Below are 14,457 nucleotides of genomic sequence, written 5' to 3' on the forward strand. Positions count from 1 at the left end.
GAGGGATATGGTGGAAAAGATGCTTCCCACATAGGGAGGGGATGGGCTAGCCCACGGAGGAGAAGACAAGCCAGAGGCGTCTGGTCAAGGCCTAGCGCGGGGGTCTGCAGGGATCTGGGCTACAGAGGGGGCAGCATTGTGGGCTGGGGCAGTCAGGGTGGTCTCCTGGAGGCTATACTTTCTGTGCCTTTTAAAAAGAAAATAGTTTTATTGGAATACAATTCACATACCATACAATTTACCCACTTGGAGCGTATAATTCAATGGTTTTTAGTGTAGCCACAAAGTTGTGCAACTAACACCGCAATCAATTCCAGGCCATTTCATCACCACCCCCCAAAACAACCCTGTAACCATGACCAGTTATTCCCCACTTTCTCTTCTCCTCCCAGCTTCAGGCAACCACCAAGTGACTCTGTCTCTGTGAATCTGCCTGTTCTGAGCATTTCCTACCAACAGAATGTGCTGCTTCCTGACGGGCTCCTTGCGCTTAGTATATTTTCAAGGTTCATCCATGTTTGCATGTTATCAGTGCTTCTTTCCTTAGGATGGCCAAATAATAGCCCAACATGACGGCACCACCCTGTGCTCACTGCTCATCAGCCGAAGGACACGGGTGTCCCCAGGCTTTGGCTGCTGGGAACAAGGCTGATATAAACACCCACGTGCAAGTTCCTTCTGTGTAGATGAGCTGTTTCTCTTGGGTACAGACCTGGGAGGGAGTCGCTGGATCACAGGGCAACTCTATTTCACCTTCTGAGGAACTGCCAGGCTGTCCCCAAGGGGCTGCACCATGTCACACTGCCACCAGGAGGTTTGATTTAATGTATGCTCAGACCTGGGTTCTTCTCTGACTCTGATGGGCTGAGTTGGTGGATGCCAGGAGAGACAGGAGGAGGGGCAAGGAGAGCAGCCTGGCAGAGGGCAGAGGGGCTGGGGGCCTTCAGCAGAGTCCTGGGCCTGGGTCCTGTCTGCCTCCCTCACTGTGACGTCAGCACAGCACCTTGTCTCCCAGGCCTCAGTCTCCCTGTCTATAAAGGCCAGCGGGGTTCAACCTGGGCTTTGCCTCCTGGGGACATCTGGCAATGCCTGGAGGCATCTGGGCTGTTACAGGGGGTGGGCGTGTTGCTGGCATCTAGTGGGCAGAGGTGTAGGGCCCTGCTAAGCACCCAGCGATGCACCAGGCGGCCCAACAGCAAACCATTACCTGGCCCCTACTGTCAATAGCACTCAGGTGGAGAGAAACCCTGTCTTAGAGGGAGAAGACTTCCTAGGGTTTAGTGCGAACCGTCACTCTGCAAAATGCTCTGAGGGCACAGAGGGTTCAACAGGAGGCATTTTTTGAGTGGCTGGGCACTCGGAGGGGAGGCCTCTGGGAGCCAGCTGGGTTGCTGTGGATGTTGCCAGCTGGCCTTCTCTCCCTCTTCGGACATCTAGGTGCTCCAGGCACGGGTGAGTCTTTGCCAGCCTTGATGGGTGGGCAGATCGCCTTTAGGTAAGGAACTCGTGATCAGAGGAGGGATCCAAGACAAGGCGAGGCCACCTCTCAGAGATGCCAAGGAGCGCCTTGCCTCGGGTCTGAGGCTGTCCTTGAACGATTTCCAAAGCCGGAGGCGCAGCCCTTGCTCCCGTGGGCCCGACGAACTCGCGCTCTAGGCCTCCCCACCTGCCGGCAGAGGTCGGGGCGGGCCGGAGGGAGAGCGCCTCCTTTCCGTGCCCAGTTGGATTCATTTAAGTTTCCCTCTCTGGAGCCCCGCGGGCCGCCCGGGCTGCAGCCCCAGTGGGCGTTGGCGACACCCCGAGATTGGGCGCCCGCGCTCGGCGCCTCCGCCCGGGCACCGCCCGCCACCAGGCCCGGCCCCGGGGGCGCGGCCGCCCGGCTTCCGTGTGCCCCAGGGGGCTCCGGGCCGCGAGCCGCCGCCGAATGGCTTTTGACAAAAAACCCTTGACCACCAAGGCCAGCCTCTTCCTGAAAGCCCCGCTCGTTGCGATACAGGAAGTGGAAGGGAGCGAGCGCCCCAGAGCGCGGCGGCGGCGGCTTCCCCAGTCGGCGCGGGGCTGGCGGCGGCGCCGGCCCGGGCCCATCCCGAGGGCCAGCGCCAGGGACATGTGGGCGCCGGGGGCACCGCGTTCCGCGCCGCCCGGCGCCTGAGTCCGTCCCAGCACCGACCCCGAGCTGCCGGCGGCATGATCCGACGGGCCGGGGCGCCCGCGCGCGGGGACCCCCAGGGGTAAGTCGGGGCGGGCGCCACCTCCTCCCCGGCCGTCCGCTCGGCCTCCCACTCCACCTCTCTGTGACCGAGAGCCCTCGGAGCTCCGGAGGGACCCTGGGCCGCGGCAGCCCGGGGTGTCAGGCTGTTTGGAACCCGCGGCCCTTGTGAGTCTGCAGCAACCGACGATTTGGCTAAACTTCAAAGCGCGGACAAGGCTCGCTGGGAAACCAGCACGCGCCCCGCGGCCCGCCGGGCGGCCGGCTTTCTAGGGAGTGCGCTTCTACCTGTGGGAGCCGCGGCGCGGGTGTAGATGCGGCTCGCCCCTCTGGCTCCTGCCCGGTCTGAACTTTGCATGGAGTACGCGCGGACCCGGCTCCGCCAGCCTGCCGCACCGCAGCTCGGCCTGAGCCCCGGGGCGCGCCTTCGGTCCTCTCCGAGCGCCGGATGGGGGTCCCAGGCCCCCGCAATTTCAGACGCCCCGGATTCAACAGCTGACCCGCGTGCCCGGACAGAGGGCCCACCTTGATCCCCTCCCCCGCCCTACTGGTCCTACTGACCTGGTCTGGGGCAGTGACCTTCGAACCGGCCTTTACTGAGCTTAGTGGCTGGGGAGGGAGGGCGCACGGGGTAGGCATGATCTCCGGGGCCCTGGGGCGGAGTGCAGGATGCAGGGGGACGACCCTTGGCGTGCGTAAAGCCAAAGGTTTGGGAACTGACTTCTTAGAGGGCTTCCTAGCGTCTGGTTTCATCTCCCCCTGGCCTCCACCTCTGGATCTCATGCATTAGGGCTGCGCTCTGCAGAGAAGTTCCTGTCCCCCAGCCCAGAGGATGTCCCGGGAAACTTCAAGTTTGTTGAACCATTTCCAGGGTAAGCCTTTTGGAACCTTTCTGGGTATCACGGTGGATGGGCCGTCTCAGGGATCCATTCCCTGCTTTTCGGTTTGAAAGTCCCAGGCCTATTCCATGATGGACACCCTACCACTGCCTCCCCTGGCCCAGTGCCCTCATCTTCCAGGGCCTCAGTTCTTCGCCCTACAAAACAGAAGAGTTGGGCCAATCTTGTGCAGGCCAAGATTGTGGGGGCCAGCCAGAGGTGACGCCCCCCCCAAGTGGGAGGGACCCTTAACCTCTTCTAGATCTGGAAGCCTCCTTTCTTCCAACACCTCTTGCCCACCGCAACCCCAGCCCATCAATTCTGGACGCTGATGCTTGCTTTTCCTTGGAAGCCACCCCGTCGAAACAAATGCCATCTGTGGGAAGGACTGGGGATTCCAATGGGGAAGGGGCCCCCCAGAGGAGGCAAGTGTTGCCACACCCCAAATGGCAGGGTGGGATTGGCCAGGGTCAGTTCTCAGGGAGGAAGGGAGGGCAGGTGCTGGGGCCTGGCCTTACCTACTTCCCATTTTGCCCAGGGATGACCTAGCCCAGCCCACTTCCTCTTACCTTTCTTTGTTCATTACCTATTCAGGCCTCTCTGTGCCTCAGTTTACTTGATGAGAATGTGCAATAGTAACTGCTCTTTGCAGTTGTTTAAAGTATTAAATCCATAGAAGAGTGTAGCACCTTGGCCTACTGGGGAAAACCCTCCATAGTTACTATTATTATAATAAAAAGGTGTGACCCTCCTTTTGCTCACTTGGACTAGTGAGCCTGCCTCTGCCTCGTCTGTAAATCCAACACCAACTGCTGCACAGGTTGCTTCCGGGACCCATGATTGTGTTAAGTAGCTGCCCACAGGCAGTGCGAGGTTAAGGCGCCATTTCAGAGCTCTGCCTGGTTCATCCTAAGCACTCAGAGCGTGGCTTTGCTGCTCAACATGCTCCTCAACTGCAAAGGACCTTCTGGGTTGGAAGGGTTCTTAGGTAGCATCTTATTTAACCTTGCGCCACGCAAAGGAATGCCCTTGACACCATTCTTGAAATGCACTTGCTTAGCTCCAGTGATGGAGGGCTCGCCACCACCAGGGACAGCCCTCCAACTGGCAGGAGTCTTGGAACTTGAGCAGTGCGGTCCGTCTCTGATTTCTACCCTGTTCTCTGAGAGGAGCCTGATCATTCTTGACTATCAGTATGACCCCCACATCCCCTGCTCCTGAGTGGCACACCCCAGATGTTGCAGTACCCAAGAATCAAGAGGAGAAGACACAAGACCCTTCACCCTCAAGCTACCCCTAGTCCTGCTAACCACTCAGGGCTGGGTCCTTAGTCCTGCTAACCACTCAGGGCTGGGTCCTAAGTCCTTGGTGGAGTGTGTCCTTCTAGCCTGCTGTTCCGGAGCTCCCTCCTTCCTTCTGGGGGAGGGTGTTCAAATAACTAGGGGGTGCATCCAGCCTTGCCTCCAAGGGGCCAGGAAGGTGCCACCTGAGTATTGTTCCCTGGCGCAGGAGTCTGAGGATCTTTGCAAGTAAAACCCTGTCTACTTTTTGTTGAAAACATTGGCTAGGGAGAGAGAAAATACGGACAGGTTGCCTAGTATCCTGGGTACAGAGGCTTTTTCTCACCTTTCAGACTCTGCCATTCATTCAAGATTCATTCAACAGGCTGTGCTGGGCAGGTCAGGGCCCAGCCTTTAACCATGCCTCTGCCCCTGTGCAGCCAATGTTCTACCAAGGAGAGACAGAAAGTCAGGGTAGGAGGTATGGGGACCCCAGAGGGACATTCTGGACAGGTGGGCTGAGGAGGCCACTGTGTGGACAGGACATTTGGCAGAGACCTGGAGCAAGAGTGATCCCAGGGGGTGTGGCTGGCTGGGGAACAGCCAGGCGTGGGGCATAGAGACAGGACAGAGGAAGGTGGGGCCCCAGGCGGGCCGGAAGGGCTTAGCTGGGTGCTGAGTGAACCAGGGCCACAGGACAGGTTTGCACGGGTTGGGGGTGGGGGACAGACTGTAGGTAGAACGGAAGCAGGGAGACCTGTGATAGTCCCTGCAGGGCTAGGAGTGGCCAGGACAGGGTGGGCAGTGGTAGTACAAGACAGCAGACGCACTGGACTTGCTGATGGTTTAGAGGTGACATGGAGGGAAAGAAGAGGCAGGAATGACTGGTGAGATGGGGACAGCCAAGGGGCCAGCGCTTTAGGGCACAGATGCCCAGTGGGTGGGGAAGTCACCTGAGAATGTCTTCCTCAGAGGGCATTAGAGCCAGTGGTCTGGGGGCTCAGGGGAGGCCTGGCACTCACCCCTGCTGCCCCCCCCCGGGCATGCAGGCCAGTACATTTCCACAGGTTTGCTGTCCTGAGGGTTCTGCATAAGATTCTTTTGAAACAGAATCTACTTTAGGAAGAAATGTGGCCATCACTGACCTAATCCAGTCCCCCAGTGTAACGCTCAGGGAACGGAGATCCAGGAGAGGAAGCGGTGGAACTCAGGTCCAGGCCTGATGTAATGTAGGGGTCCTGCTGAAGCCCTGCAAGAGCCCATCTGTCACTCCGGCCTCCCAGATAGGGAGCTGTCCCTGGGCAGGCCCAGTGACCATTGGTGTCTGAACCCTTGGCTCAGCTCTGCACCTCTCCTGGGCCTCCTGGCTTTTAGGGGCTGGTGTTCTCCTGGGGTCCTTCCAGACCTTAACAGACTCTGGCCACAAGCAGTGAAGGCTCCTCACGAGCTCTGGCCTCCCTCCTGTGCCCCGAGAACCCCCAGCACATCCTCCAGGAAGCCGCTGAGAGGGCAGGGGAGGCAGGCGAGCCTGCTTGGGATGAGGGGACCCAGCACAGTTCCCCCGTCCCCCGCCCCTTGATGCCCCTGTCCTGGGCCTGGGCTCTATGTGGTGATCTTCACTGAAGCAACAAGTGTTAAAAGCTTAATATTCTCCCCACCTCAGGACCCCTTCCTGTTACCCAGGAGATCCAAACTCCAGAGTGGAGGCACCAGGAGCCGGCGTCCTGGAGGCAGGAGGGGGCGTCCGGAGGTCGGAGCCCTCGCCATGCCCTCTGGCCTCCCTGTAGCACCACATGGCAGACGGGAGCCTGACCCACCTGCAGGGCCTACCAGCCACAGGGCAGAGCAGAGAGGAGTAAGAAACGAGTGACAGATGACCACAGAGTCCCCCCGACACCCATGGTGGCTAGTGAGTCATCCGTTAGAGCCTGTCCTCTAGACAATGACAACTGCCGTGGGCAGCCAGGAGGAGGAGGGAGGGCAGGAGAGCTCGCCCCCCAAGGCCTGCAGATGGGACAGTGGAGGGCAGGGCCCGTAGGAGGGAACCTGCATCATGGACCCAGAGCTGGGTGACAGGTTGCTTCCCAGAGGGACTTTCAGGGGGAAGGGAAGGAGAACCTGGGCTGGGAGGAGATGGGTGGAGGGGGCCAGGGCATGCCGGGGGCCACCCTCAGCAGGGTCCTGGTCACTCCAAAGAGGTGGGGCTATGGGCCCAGTAAGATGCTCAGGGAGGGAAGTGACCAGCCCAGCCCCTTGCCTCTGCTTTGCCTCCTCTGCCTGCTCTCTGCCCCTATAGGGGGTCGCCTTTGTGGTGGTCACTCATCATCTTGTTCTTGGGGAGTCACTCCATGCTGATCTGACGACTAGTTCTAGAATGTGCGGTGATGTTGCCGTTACCCTGACCCCCTGAGCCCACCTTCTTACCTGAAGAATGGGAAGTTGCTCTGCTCCTGTCCCTAGAGGCATCTGGAACATGGAGGGTCCCCAGGAGAGCAGCTGAGGTGAGAATGACAACTTCCACACTTGCTCCAACAACTGGTCCCCACCTGCTCCCTGCAATGAGCCCTTTTGGTGACAGGGTTCTCACTGGTAGAGACAGAAGGTGTTCATGCCAGGCCGTGGGGGGCAGTGGTCACCCTGAGGTGCCTCGAGGGGCCCTGTCCCACTTGGAGCCAGTGCACAGTTCACCTCTTCTGTCCTCCCTAATGAGTCATCTCATGCCTTTGCCCATGAAGGTCCTGTGGGCAGAGTGACCTCTCTGCTCTTTCTACCCCTTTTAAAGGGCCCACTCCTCCATGAAGACTTCCACCCAGGCAGGCTCCCAGGATTCCTCCTTTTGGAACCCACGGGATCTTTTTGGCATGAACCACTTTTTACCTAGGAAATCTAAGGGAGCCAAACCCTTCAAAATCTTGTCTTCCTACTTAGATTATAAAATTCCATGGACGAGTCAGACCTTCCAAGTTCCTATCCTTGTGTCCTGCACACAGTTGGCACTCAGTAAGTGCTTGTGAACTGTGGTGTCCTGAAGGGGATTCTAAAAATCTCTGTGCAGGTTTCTCTTTTGCGTCCCGAGGCACCTGACCTCTGCAGGGATTTGTAAGGCTGCCCGGATCACAGGTGGGAGAGGGGAGCCGGGCTCCCCTCTGCGGCAGGTGGTGACCCTCCAAGGCCACTTCACCCCTCCCTGCAACCTGGAAGGAGGAAGATGGCTGGTCACCCAGGGAATTGATTGGGGACCCTGCTCAGCCCCTTCTCCCTCCCCCAAATGCGGGTCTGTGGACCACTGAGAAACCCGAAGTGTGTGTGTGTGTGTGTGTGTGTGTGTGTGTGCAAGTGCCCACACTCTCCTTTCCTGGAACTGTCCTTTGCTGATGTGGAAGATGCTTGGGGACCTGAATGCTGAAGGACAGTCAGTAGTGGCTGGAGGCTATTCCAGGGTCCCGTGCCCTCTGGTGTTTGGGATTCTTTTAGGAAGTCATTCCCTTATTCTCTCTGGCCTCAGTTTCCCCATGTGGGAAGGGAGCTCATGCTCTCCAAGGTCCCTGCTCTGCCTGACCCTCAGCAATTCCCTGGAGTCCTGGCCCACAGGCAGTCGAAGCAGGATCCTGGGGTCATATCAGGTTCCGGGGTTGAAGTGCCCGCTGCAGATGAGGCAGCGCCTCTTCCCACCCCTGCTGGGAGCACGGCCTGTGCGACAGTCTGGAACACCTAGGTGCACTTTCCTCAGAAACAAAGACCCAGGAAGGAGACTTCTGGGTCGTCTCCCAGACCAAGAGCCTGGAAGGAAGGGTCTTCACGGCTGTGGGTTTATTCTGAAAAGCTCTTTTAAAAAGTACGTCTGGTTTGGTAGCCTACTTTGGGGCAAGGCCCATGGCTTCCTGGAAGATCCTCGGGCTGGACGTGGGTTGGGAGGTCTCTTGGGGAAAGAGCCTGGCGTTGAGGTGGCCTGGCGTCGAGGTGGCCTGGCGTTGGGGTGGCCTGGCGTTGAGGTGGCCTGGCGTCGAGGTGGCCTGGAGCGGTGAGTGGAGCCCCAGGGGCCACACTGAGTGGGAGCCGTGGAGACGGGGACAGAGCAGTGGCCTCAGGCCTCCTGAAGTTCTCTCTGGAGGCTGCCCAGAGGCCAGGTGCAGCCAGGCTGGGGGAAGGGGCTCCCGCCAGTCACAGCCTCCCCTCTGGCTGCCCCGTGCAGGTGGGGGCTGGTGACACTGGACCTCACTGCCACATGGTGTCACCCGAGGAAACCCAGGGTGGCCCCTGAGGGGAGGCTGTCCCCAGAGCAGCAATGAGGCTAGTGTTCAGGAGAGCCCCTTGTCCCACCTTGCGGGTGGTTCCTGGGGGCTCAGGACCCCATCGGCAGTGTTTGAAGGATGAACAGATCCGCAGCACAGGGTCACCTCCTTCATACACTGTGGGCCGGAGCGGCTGTGGGTGAGGCCTATGTACATTGGAAAGGGTGGCGCACGCCCTCAGGCCACATCCTATGGGGTGACAGCCCCAGCCTCTAGGACACAGCCCCCATCCTCCCTCCTGTCCAGGGACCAGGCCAGGCCAGAGGTCCCAGAGCTGGCTTTGTCCACAAGCTTGGAACCCGTCAGCGAGGATTCAAGGAGAGGGTGGCAGGAGCGGGGACATGAACCAACCAGGAGGGACACCCAAGGGGGCTCTTTTGTGGGAGACGTCCCCCCCTTACCACTGATTCTGGAATCTTCAGCAAAGCCAAGAACTTCCTATTCTGTAGTAAAGAGACAAGACTTTAGATGCCCTACACCACCCAGCTCCCGACTGACCAACGGAGTTGTCGGGACGGAGGGCGGAGCCTGTTCCCAAAGACAGCTGGGGCGGGGACCCCAGAGCAGGGAGGGGCGGCAGCGGCAGAGAAGCCTGCCCTCCTCCACAGGCCCCAGGGCTCCCCCGCCAAGGGTGAGGACGGAGGAAACCAAGGACCTTGGGTCTGAATTCCCAGCCCGACGGCCTCTTGCAAAGGTCAGGCTGTCGAGGAAGAACTCACCGAGAACCTCTTTCCCGGTCTCTGGGTCCTCAGTTTCCTTCTCTCAGTCAGTGTCACAGAGGGACCAGGTAGACATCTATCTCTAGGATGGTGCCGTTCAAGGCAAGGACTTGGTTTCTGCCGATGGCATCTGAGGACATTGCTTATGCTTCTGTCTTTCTGTTCTTGACTTTTGGACAGCGTCGATTTAAATTCATCAGGCATTTTCTTCCTCATCTAACCTCCTATCCATCCATCCACCCACCACCTGTCTATCCATATATCCATCTACCCACCATCCATCCACCCACCACCTGTCTATCCATATATCCATCTACCCACCATCCATCCACCCACCACCTGTCTATCCATATATCCATCGACCCACCATCCATCCACCTACCACCTGTCTATCCACCTATCTGTCTGTCCGTCCGTCCATCCGTCCATCCATCCATCCATCCACCCACCCACCCATCTATCCATCCATCCCTCCATCCATTTACTGAACACTTGGACTTTCAGGAGTTTCCACTTTACCAGGGAAAGTAGGAGGCAGATGCACGCGACTAAAGGACAGGCACCCTGCAGAGCAGCTGAGCTCTGTCGCACTCTGTCGCTGTGGTGAGCAGGGAGGACTCCCCGCAGAGGTGGCATTTGCAGAGATATCACGCATGTGCAGAGGAGGGGTTTCGGGGAGGAGGAGGACACTGAGGGAAAGTGGGTGGGACAGGCATGTGGGACCCTGGCCAGCCTGACCGGTGTAGGGCAGGGTGCTGTGTGTGAGGGACCTGGCCACGTGGAAGAGTCTCTTATTTACCTTGGTGACAGAGCCCACAGGCCCGTGCCTCACTAGGTAGCTGGGTGACCCTCAGCTCGACACTGCATTTGAACCTGCCGCAGACGCTGCCTCCGCTAGGCAGGGTGATGACCGCTACCTCCCAGGGCCGTTGCCAGGGCACCTGAGATGGTTGCCCTGAGCTCTTTGGTGCTGCAGCCACTGAGGCCTGGGTTGCCTCTGTGTGTGCGTGTGTGTGTGTGTGTGCGCACACACACTCTTGATTTTAAAAACAAAAGTTTTGTTCTATACTTGAAAGCGTTCAACCACAGAGACACAAAGTGAAATTGAAAGCACTGAGCGCTTTTATCTCTGAATCCGTGTCCAGTCCGAGGGCACATCCGTGTTTTGGGTCCGTGCGTGTGTGCTCGTTGGTAGGCTTCTCTGGGCCAAGGGTTGCTTCCTGCCCTCCTTTCTCTGTGTGTTTTGGGCACGCTGCCCACCCCAGCCTCATGGCCCATCCTGCTGTGGTCATGTCGGTGGGCGGAGCTGCCTGGTCCCGTGCTGGTGTGGACTTGTTGACTTCTTTCCAAGTCCCCTGTTTTAAATGAAGCTCCTAAAAATGTCTGTGGGTCTAGGGTTGGGGGATCCCTTCCTTGGGATTGGTCACCATCCTGGAGTCTTTGAGCTGGAGGGTGAAGCAGAGCCTGTGCATTGGCCCCTGAATCTTAGCCAGGTATAAGTTTTAGCCAAACAGTTCCTTGAAGCTAGGTGTGGCCTGTGATTAGTTTCAGGAGAGTGAGCTATAAGAAGGGAGTGCAGTTTGCTTGAAGATGCCCTTTAAATGGAAGGGTTTGTCTTTCCTATTGACTTGAATGCAGATGTAATGGCGGGACCTGAAGCAGCCATATTAGACTCTGAGGTAAACTTAAGAGTAGAATCTGTACAGAGTGGGATAACAATATAGTAAGGGTCCTAAACAAGTTGGAACATCATTCTACCCAGGATTTTAGATAGGAGAGGAATGCATATGTATCTTGCTTAAGTCACTGTTATTTTAGGTTTTCTGTCACTTCCAGATGAACTTAAGTCTAATTAACAGAATGGTTTATCTCTTGTCCATAGCACCAGACCCTGTGCCAGAAATACCAAGCTGCTCTACAGGCTGTCCGTAAGCCCTCATTTCCTAGCAGAGGTGGGAAGGAGGGACAGGAAGAGAGAAGAGAGGTAGTGTTGCATTGACTTAGACTTTTGTTTCAGGGATAAGACTGCAAACATGTTTTTCATGTTGCATGTTTGCGAGTTTTAGATTTCACTAGAACCTTCCGCCTGTTCATTCTGGTTTGTGTTTTGTCTCCCAGATCCTTGTGCTTTGATGAGCTCAATGTTGCTGTTCAAGGTAGCCCTGCTCTCGCCCAGCCTCAGCTTCCCTATCTGTGCTTGGAGTCCAGAGCTCCCCTCGGCCATCCCCTCTGGTGTGGACCTTCTGCACCTCTTGGGAGTGGATCTTGGACGCTCCTGGGGGTCTGAATGGGGTCTGCATCCTTGTTGGCTGCTCCCATTCACTCAGCACCCTCTGAGCATTGCTGGGGGCCAGACTGGCTTTAGGCCGACGTCTGGCCACTGGGGTCTTCAGGGGCCACCTCACCCCTTGGCCCAGACTTGGGAAAGGCTTGTCCTGACCCGGCTGGGACTTGACTTCCCCTTTCCAGGTTTAGTGGTCTCATTCTGAGCCTGGAAGAGCCTCTGTGTGCTCTGGGAAGAGCGAGGGCTGTCTGAGAGGCCCAGGTGTAGCCTGGGATCGGGCAGGGCGGCTGCGTCACAGGCTGGGCCCTCGCCTGGCTTGAAGGACAGGCGGGCTCTTGTTTCTGCTGGCTAACGCAGCGCCCACCCTGGCCTGTTGGGACCAGCACGCTGCTAATTCAGAAGCTGGCAAGGTGTAATGGGGGGTTAAGAAAAGACACACAGGCACACAGGGAAATCTCTGGGACCAGGTGGGGCTCATCCCCTGATGGAGCAGCAGTGATGCAGAGCTTGCGCAGCACCTTTATTATATAGGTTTTGTCATCAGAAGGTTTTGTTTGAGAAAGTTTCTTGAAGGACCCAGTGAAACTTGCGAGATATCCAGGCATCTTGTCATGCCCAGAGTTCTCCGTCCCCAGTAACTGGTGTCTGAGCCCCAGGTCCCGACTGATGCAGCTCTACACCTTTGCACTGAGCGCCCTCGGGGCATCACCGTAGCTACTGGGCCATTTGCCCTGCACCTTTGCACAGGAAGTTCCCAGCACACACGCAGCCATGAGGTCATCAGAAACCATGACTCAGGTCACCGCTCTCCCCACTTGCTGCAGCATCACCAGGCACCAGAGTGCTTTGTTCCAGAGACCCCCTGACCAGCCCCTGCTTACAGACGCATCTATGGCTCAGAGATGGGAAGTGACTTCCCGGAGGCCTCGGGGCTGAACCCAGGCTCTGTGAAGCCCTGGGTGGACTGCTCCTTTGTGCGAGGCCCCAGGGACCAGAGCCTTCACTGGCTGCCACTACCCAGCCTCTGGAAGGGGCTGAGCTCTTTCCTTCCTCAGGCCCCACCTCCACCTCCTGCAAGAAGCCGTCCAGGCTATGTCAGGCCTCTGGGGCTGTCGGATACCACGGTTCAGGTTGTTCACTGCTCAAATGCACCTGGCGGAGAAAAAGGCAGGTGGGGAGTGAAATTCCATTCTCTTGCAGAGCCTGAGTCCTGACAGCTGTTGGGAGAGGGACCGGAGTTGACCCACACGGGGGGTGAGGGGGCACAAGGAGCACCTTCCTCCCAAGGAGCACCCTTGAGCCGTCAGGGACCCTGGCCCTCGGGAGACCCGGTCACCAGCATGCTCTGCCTCACTGCTGGTGCTGGTAGTAGCTGGCTCGCTGTCTGTGGCTGGTTAGATTGTGAGCCCCCTCGGCAGGGCAGTGGCTCCGGGTGGAGAGTGGGGTGTCCCTGCTGGATCAGCCCCGCGCAGGGGCAGATGCTGCCCCAGAGGCCAGGAAAGAGCGCCCAGAGCAGGGCAGGCAGGTGCTTGTTGAATGAACGTAGGGCAGGTTAGTGCCCAGGACAGAGCGAGGAGGAACTGCCTCAGGCCAGAGGGCCCGGTGGCCTGAGAAGCAGGGTGGGCCCAGAGGCCCTGTGAGCAGGGGTGACTGAGAAGCCCGAGGGGCACCTGGCCCGGCCCTCCCGCCCGCCTCTGAGTGCCAGGGCAGAGCTGAGCACTGCCGGGCGTGGCCAGCTTCTTCTCCCAGCCCTCGGGCTCGGTGTCCCGGGTACCCCCTCTCGCCTGCCTGGTGCTGCCAGCCATGACCCAGGACCCCCAACCCCCTGGGAGAGAGCAGGCCTCTCCCATTCAGAGTGGGCAGCTCGACCAGCTCAGACGCGTCCTCCTCCCAGCTGGGGGCAGGAAGCCCAGGGTCAAGGTGAAGGCGGCCACTTCCTGGCTCAGGGTCAGCCCTCCCCTTGCCGTGTCCACACATGGCAGGAAGGGCAAGGGGCGCTCGGGCCTCCTTCCTCGGGGCACGGATCCGTTCATGAGGCTCCACCTCAGGCCCTGGCCGCCTCCCAAGGGCCCCACCTCCTAATTCCTCACCCTGGGGACGACGTCCTACACGTTAGGGACACAGACCTTCAGCCAGGGTCTTCAGCTTCCTCCCCTCCCAAACCCCGCCAAGGTGGACCTCATGCCTGGCCGCCAGGAGCCGGGCAGACTTGACGGGGCAGGTGGGCATGCGGGTCAATGGGGAACAGGAGCCCAGTGGCGGGCTTCGGGCCAGGGGAGGCAGTGGGCAGAGGGTCCCGTGAGGTGGGCCTGGGCCGGGAGGCCCCCGCAGTCGGTCTGAGGCACGCACAGGTCACACTGATCCCCGGCAGAGGGAAACGCGGTCACAGCAACGGTTAGGAGGGTTGTGGGTGGCTCAGCATACAGACTGGGGAGGTGTCATGCTGCAGTAGCTTCCTGCAGGGACACCAGCCCTGACCTGCACCCTTCCGATGCTGGCAGTGTCCCCTGGGCAGGCATCTGTGGAGATCCCACTGTGCTCCAGCCCCTCTTCACCTCCCACCCCACACGCTCCCTTTCACCCTCCCAGCCCCCTGAAGGAGGTGGGGACAGGTAACCTTTCTCTTATTTCACTGCTGAGAAAAGTGAGAGCCAGAGAGGGAGGGAGACTTGACGAAGGTCACACAGCAAGCCTGTCCTGTGTGTGCTCCTGGAGTAGGGTGGCTGTGGGGACTGAGGACCCCCAGCTGTCTGAGCCCCAAGGCTTCTTGCTCCCGTTTTCCCAGCTTGGTCCAT

At 58.8% G+C, this 14,457-nt stretch overlaps 1 protein-coding gene across 3 annotated transcripts in view; it reads left to right on the forward strand.

Annotated features, from left to right (window-relative positions):
* The first annotated feature begins 1,672 nt into the window (after positions 1–1,672).
* The window catches only part of Rin3 (Ras and Rab interactor 3), a 107,893-nt gene continuing 95,108 nt past the window's right edge, over positions 1,673–14,457 (forward strand). Inside the window, exon 1 of one of the 3 annotated variants that reach the window (XM_047539188.1) lies at positions 1,673–2,231. In XM_047539188.1, coding sequence (XP_047395144.1) covers positions 2,188–2,231 — 44 coding nt within the window. In that variant the 5' untranslated portion in view covers positions 1,673–2,187. Of the gene's footprint in view, positions 2,232–2,982; positions 3,082–14,457 lie in introns of those variants that run through there. The other 2 variants (XM_047539190.1, XM_047539191.1) reach the window with 2 other exon arrangements.

This window comes from Sciurus carolinensis, chromosome 2, assembly GCF_902686445.1.
Source record: "Sciurus carolinensis chromosome 2, mSciCar1.2, whole genome shotgun sequence".
In the NCBI taxonomy this organism is placed as follows: Eukaryota; Metazoa; Chordata; class Mammalia; order Rodentia; family Sciuridae; genus Sciurus; species Sciurus carolinensis.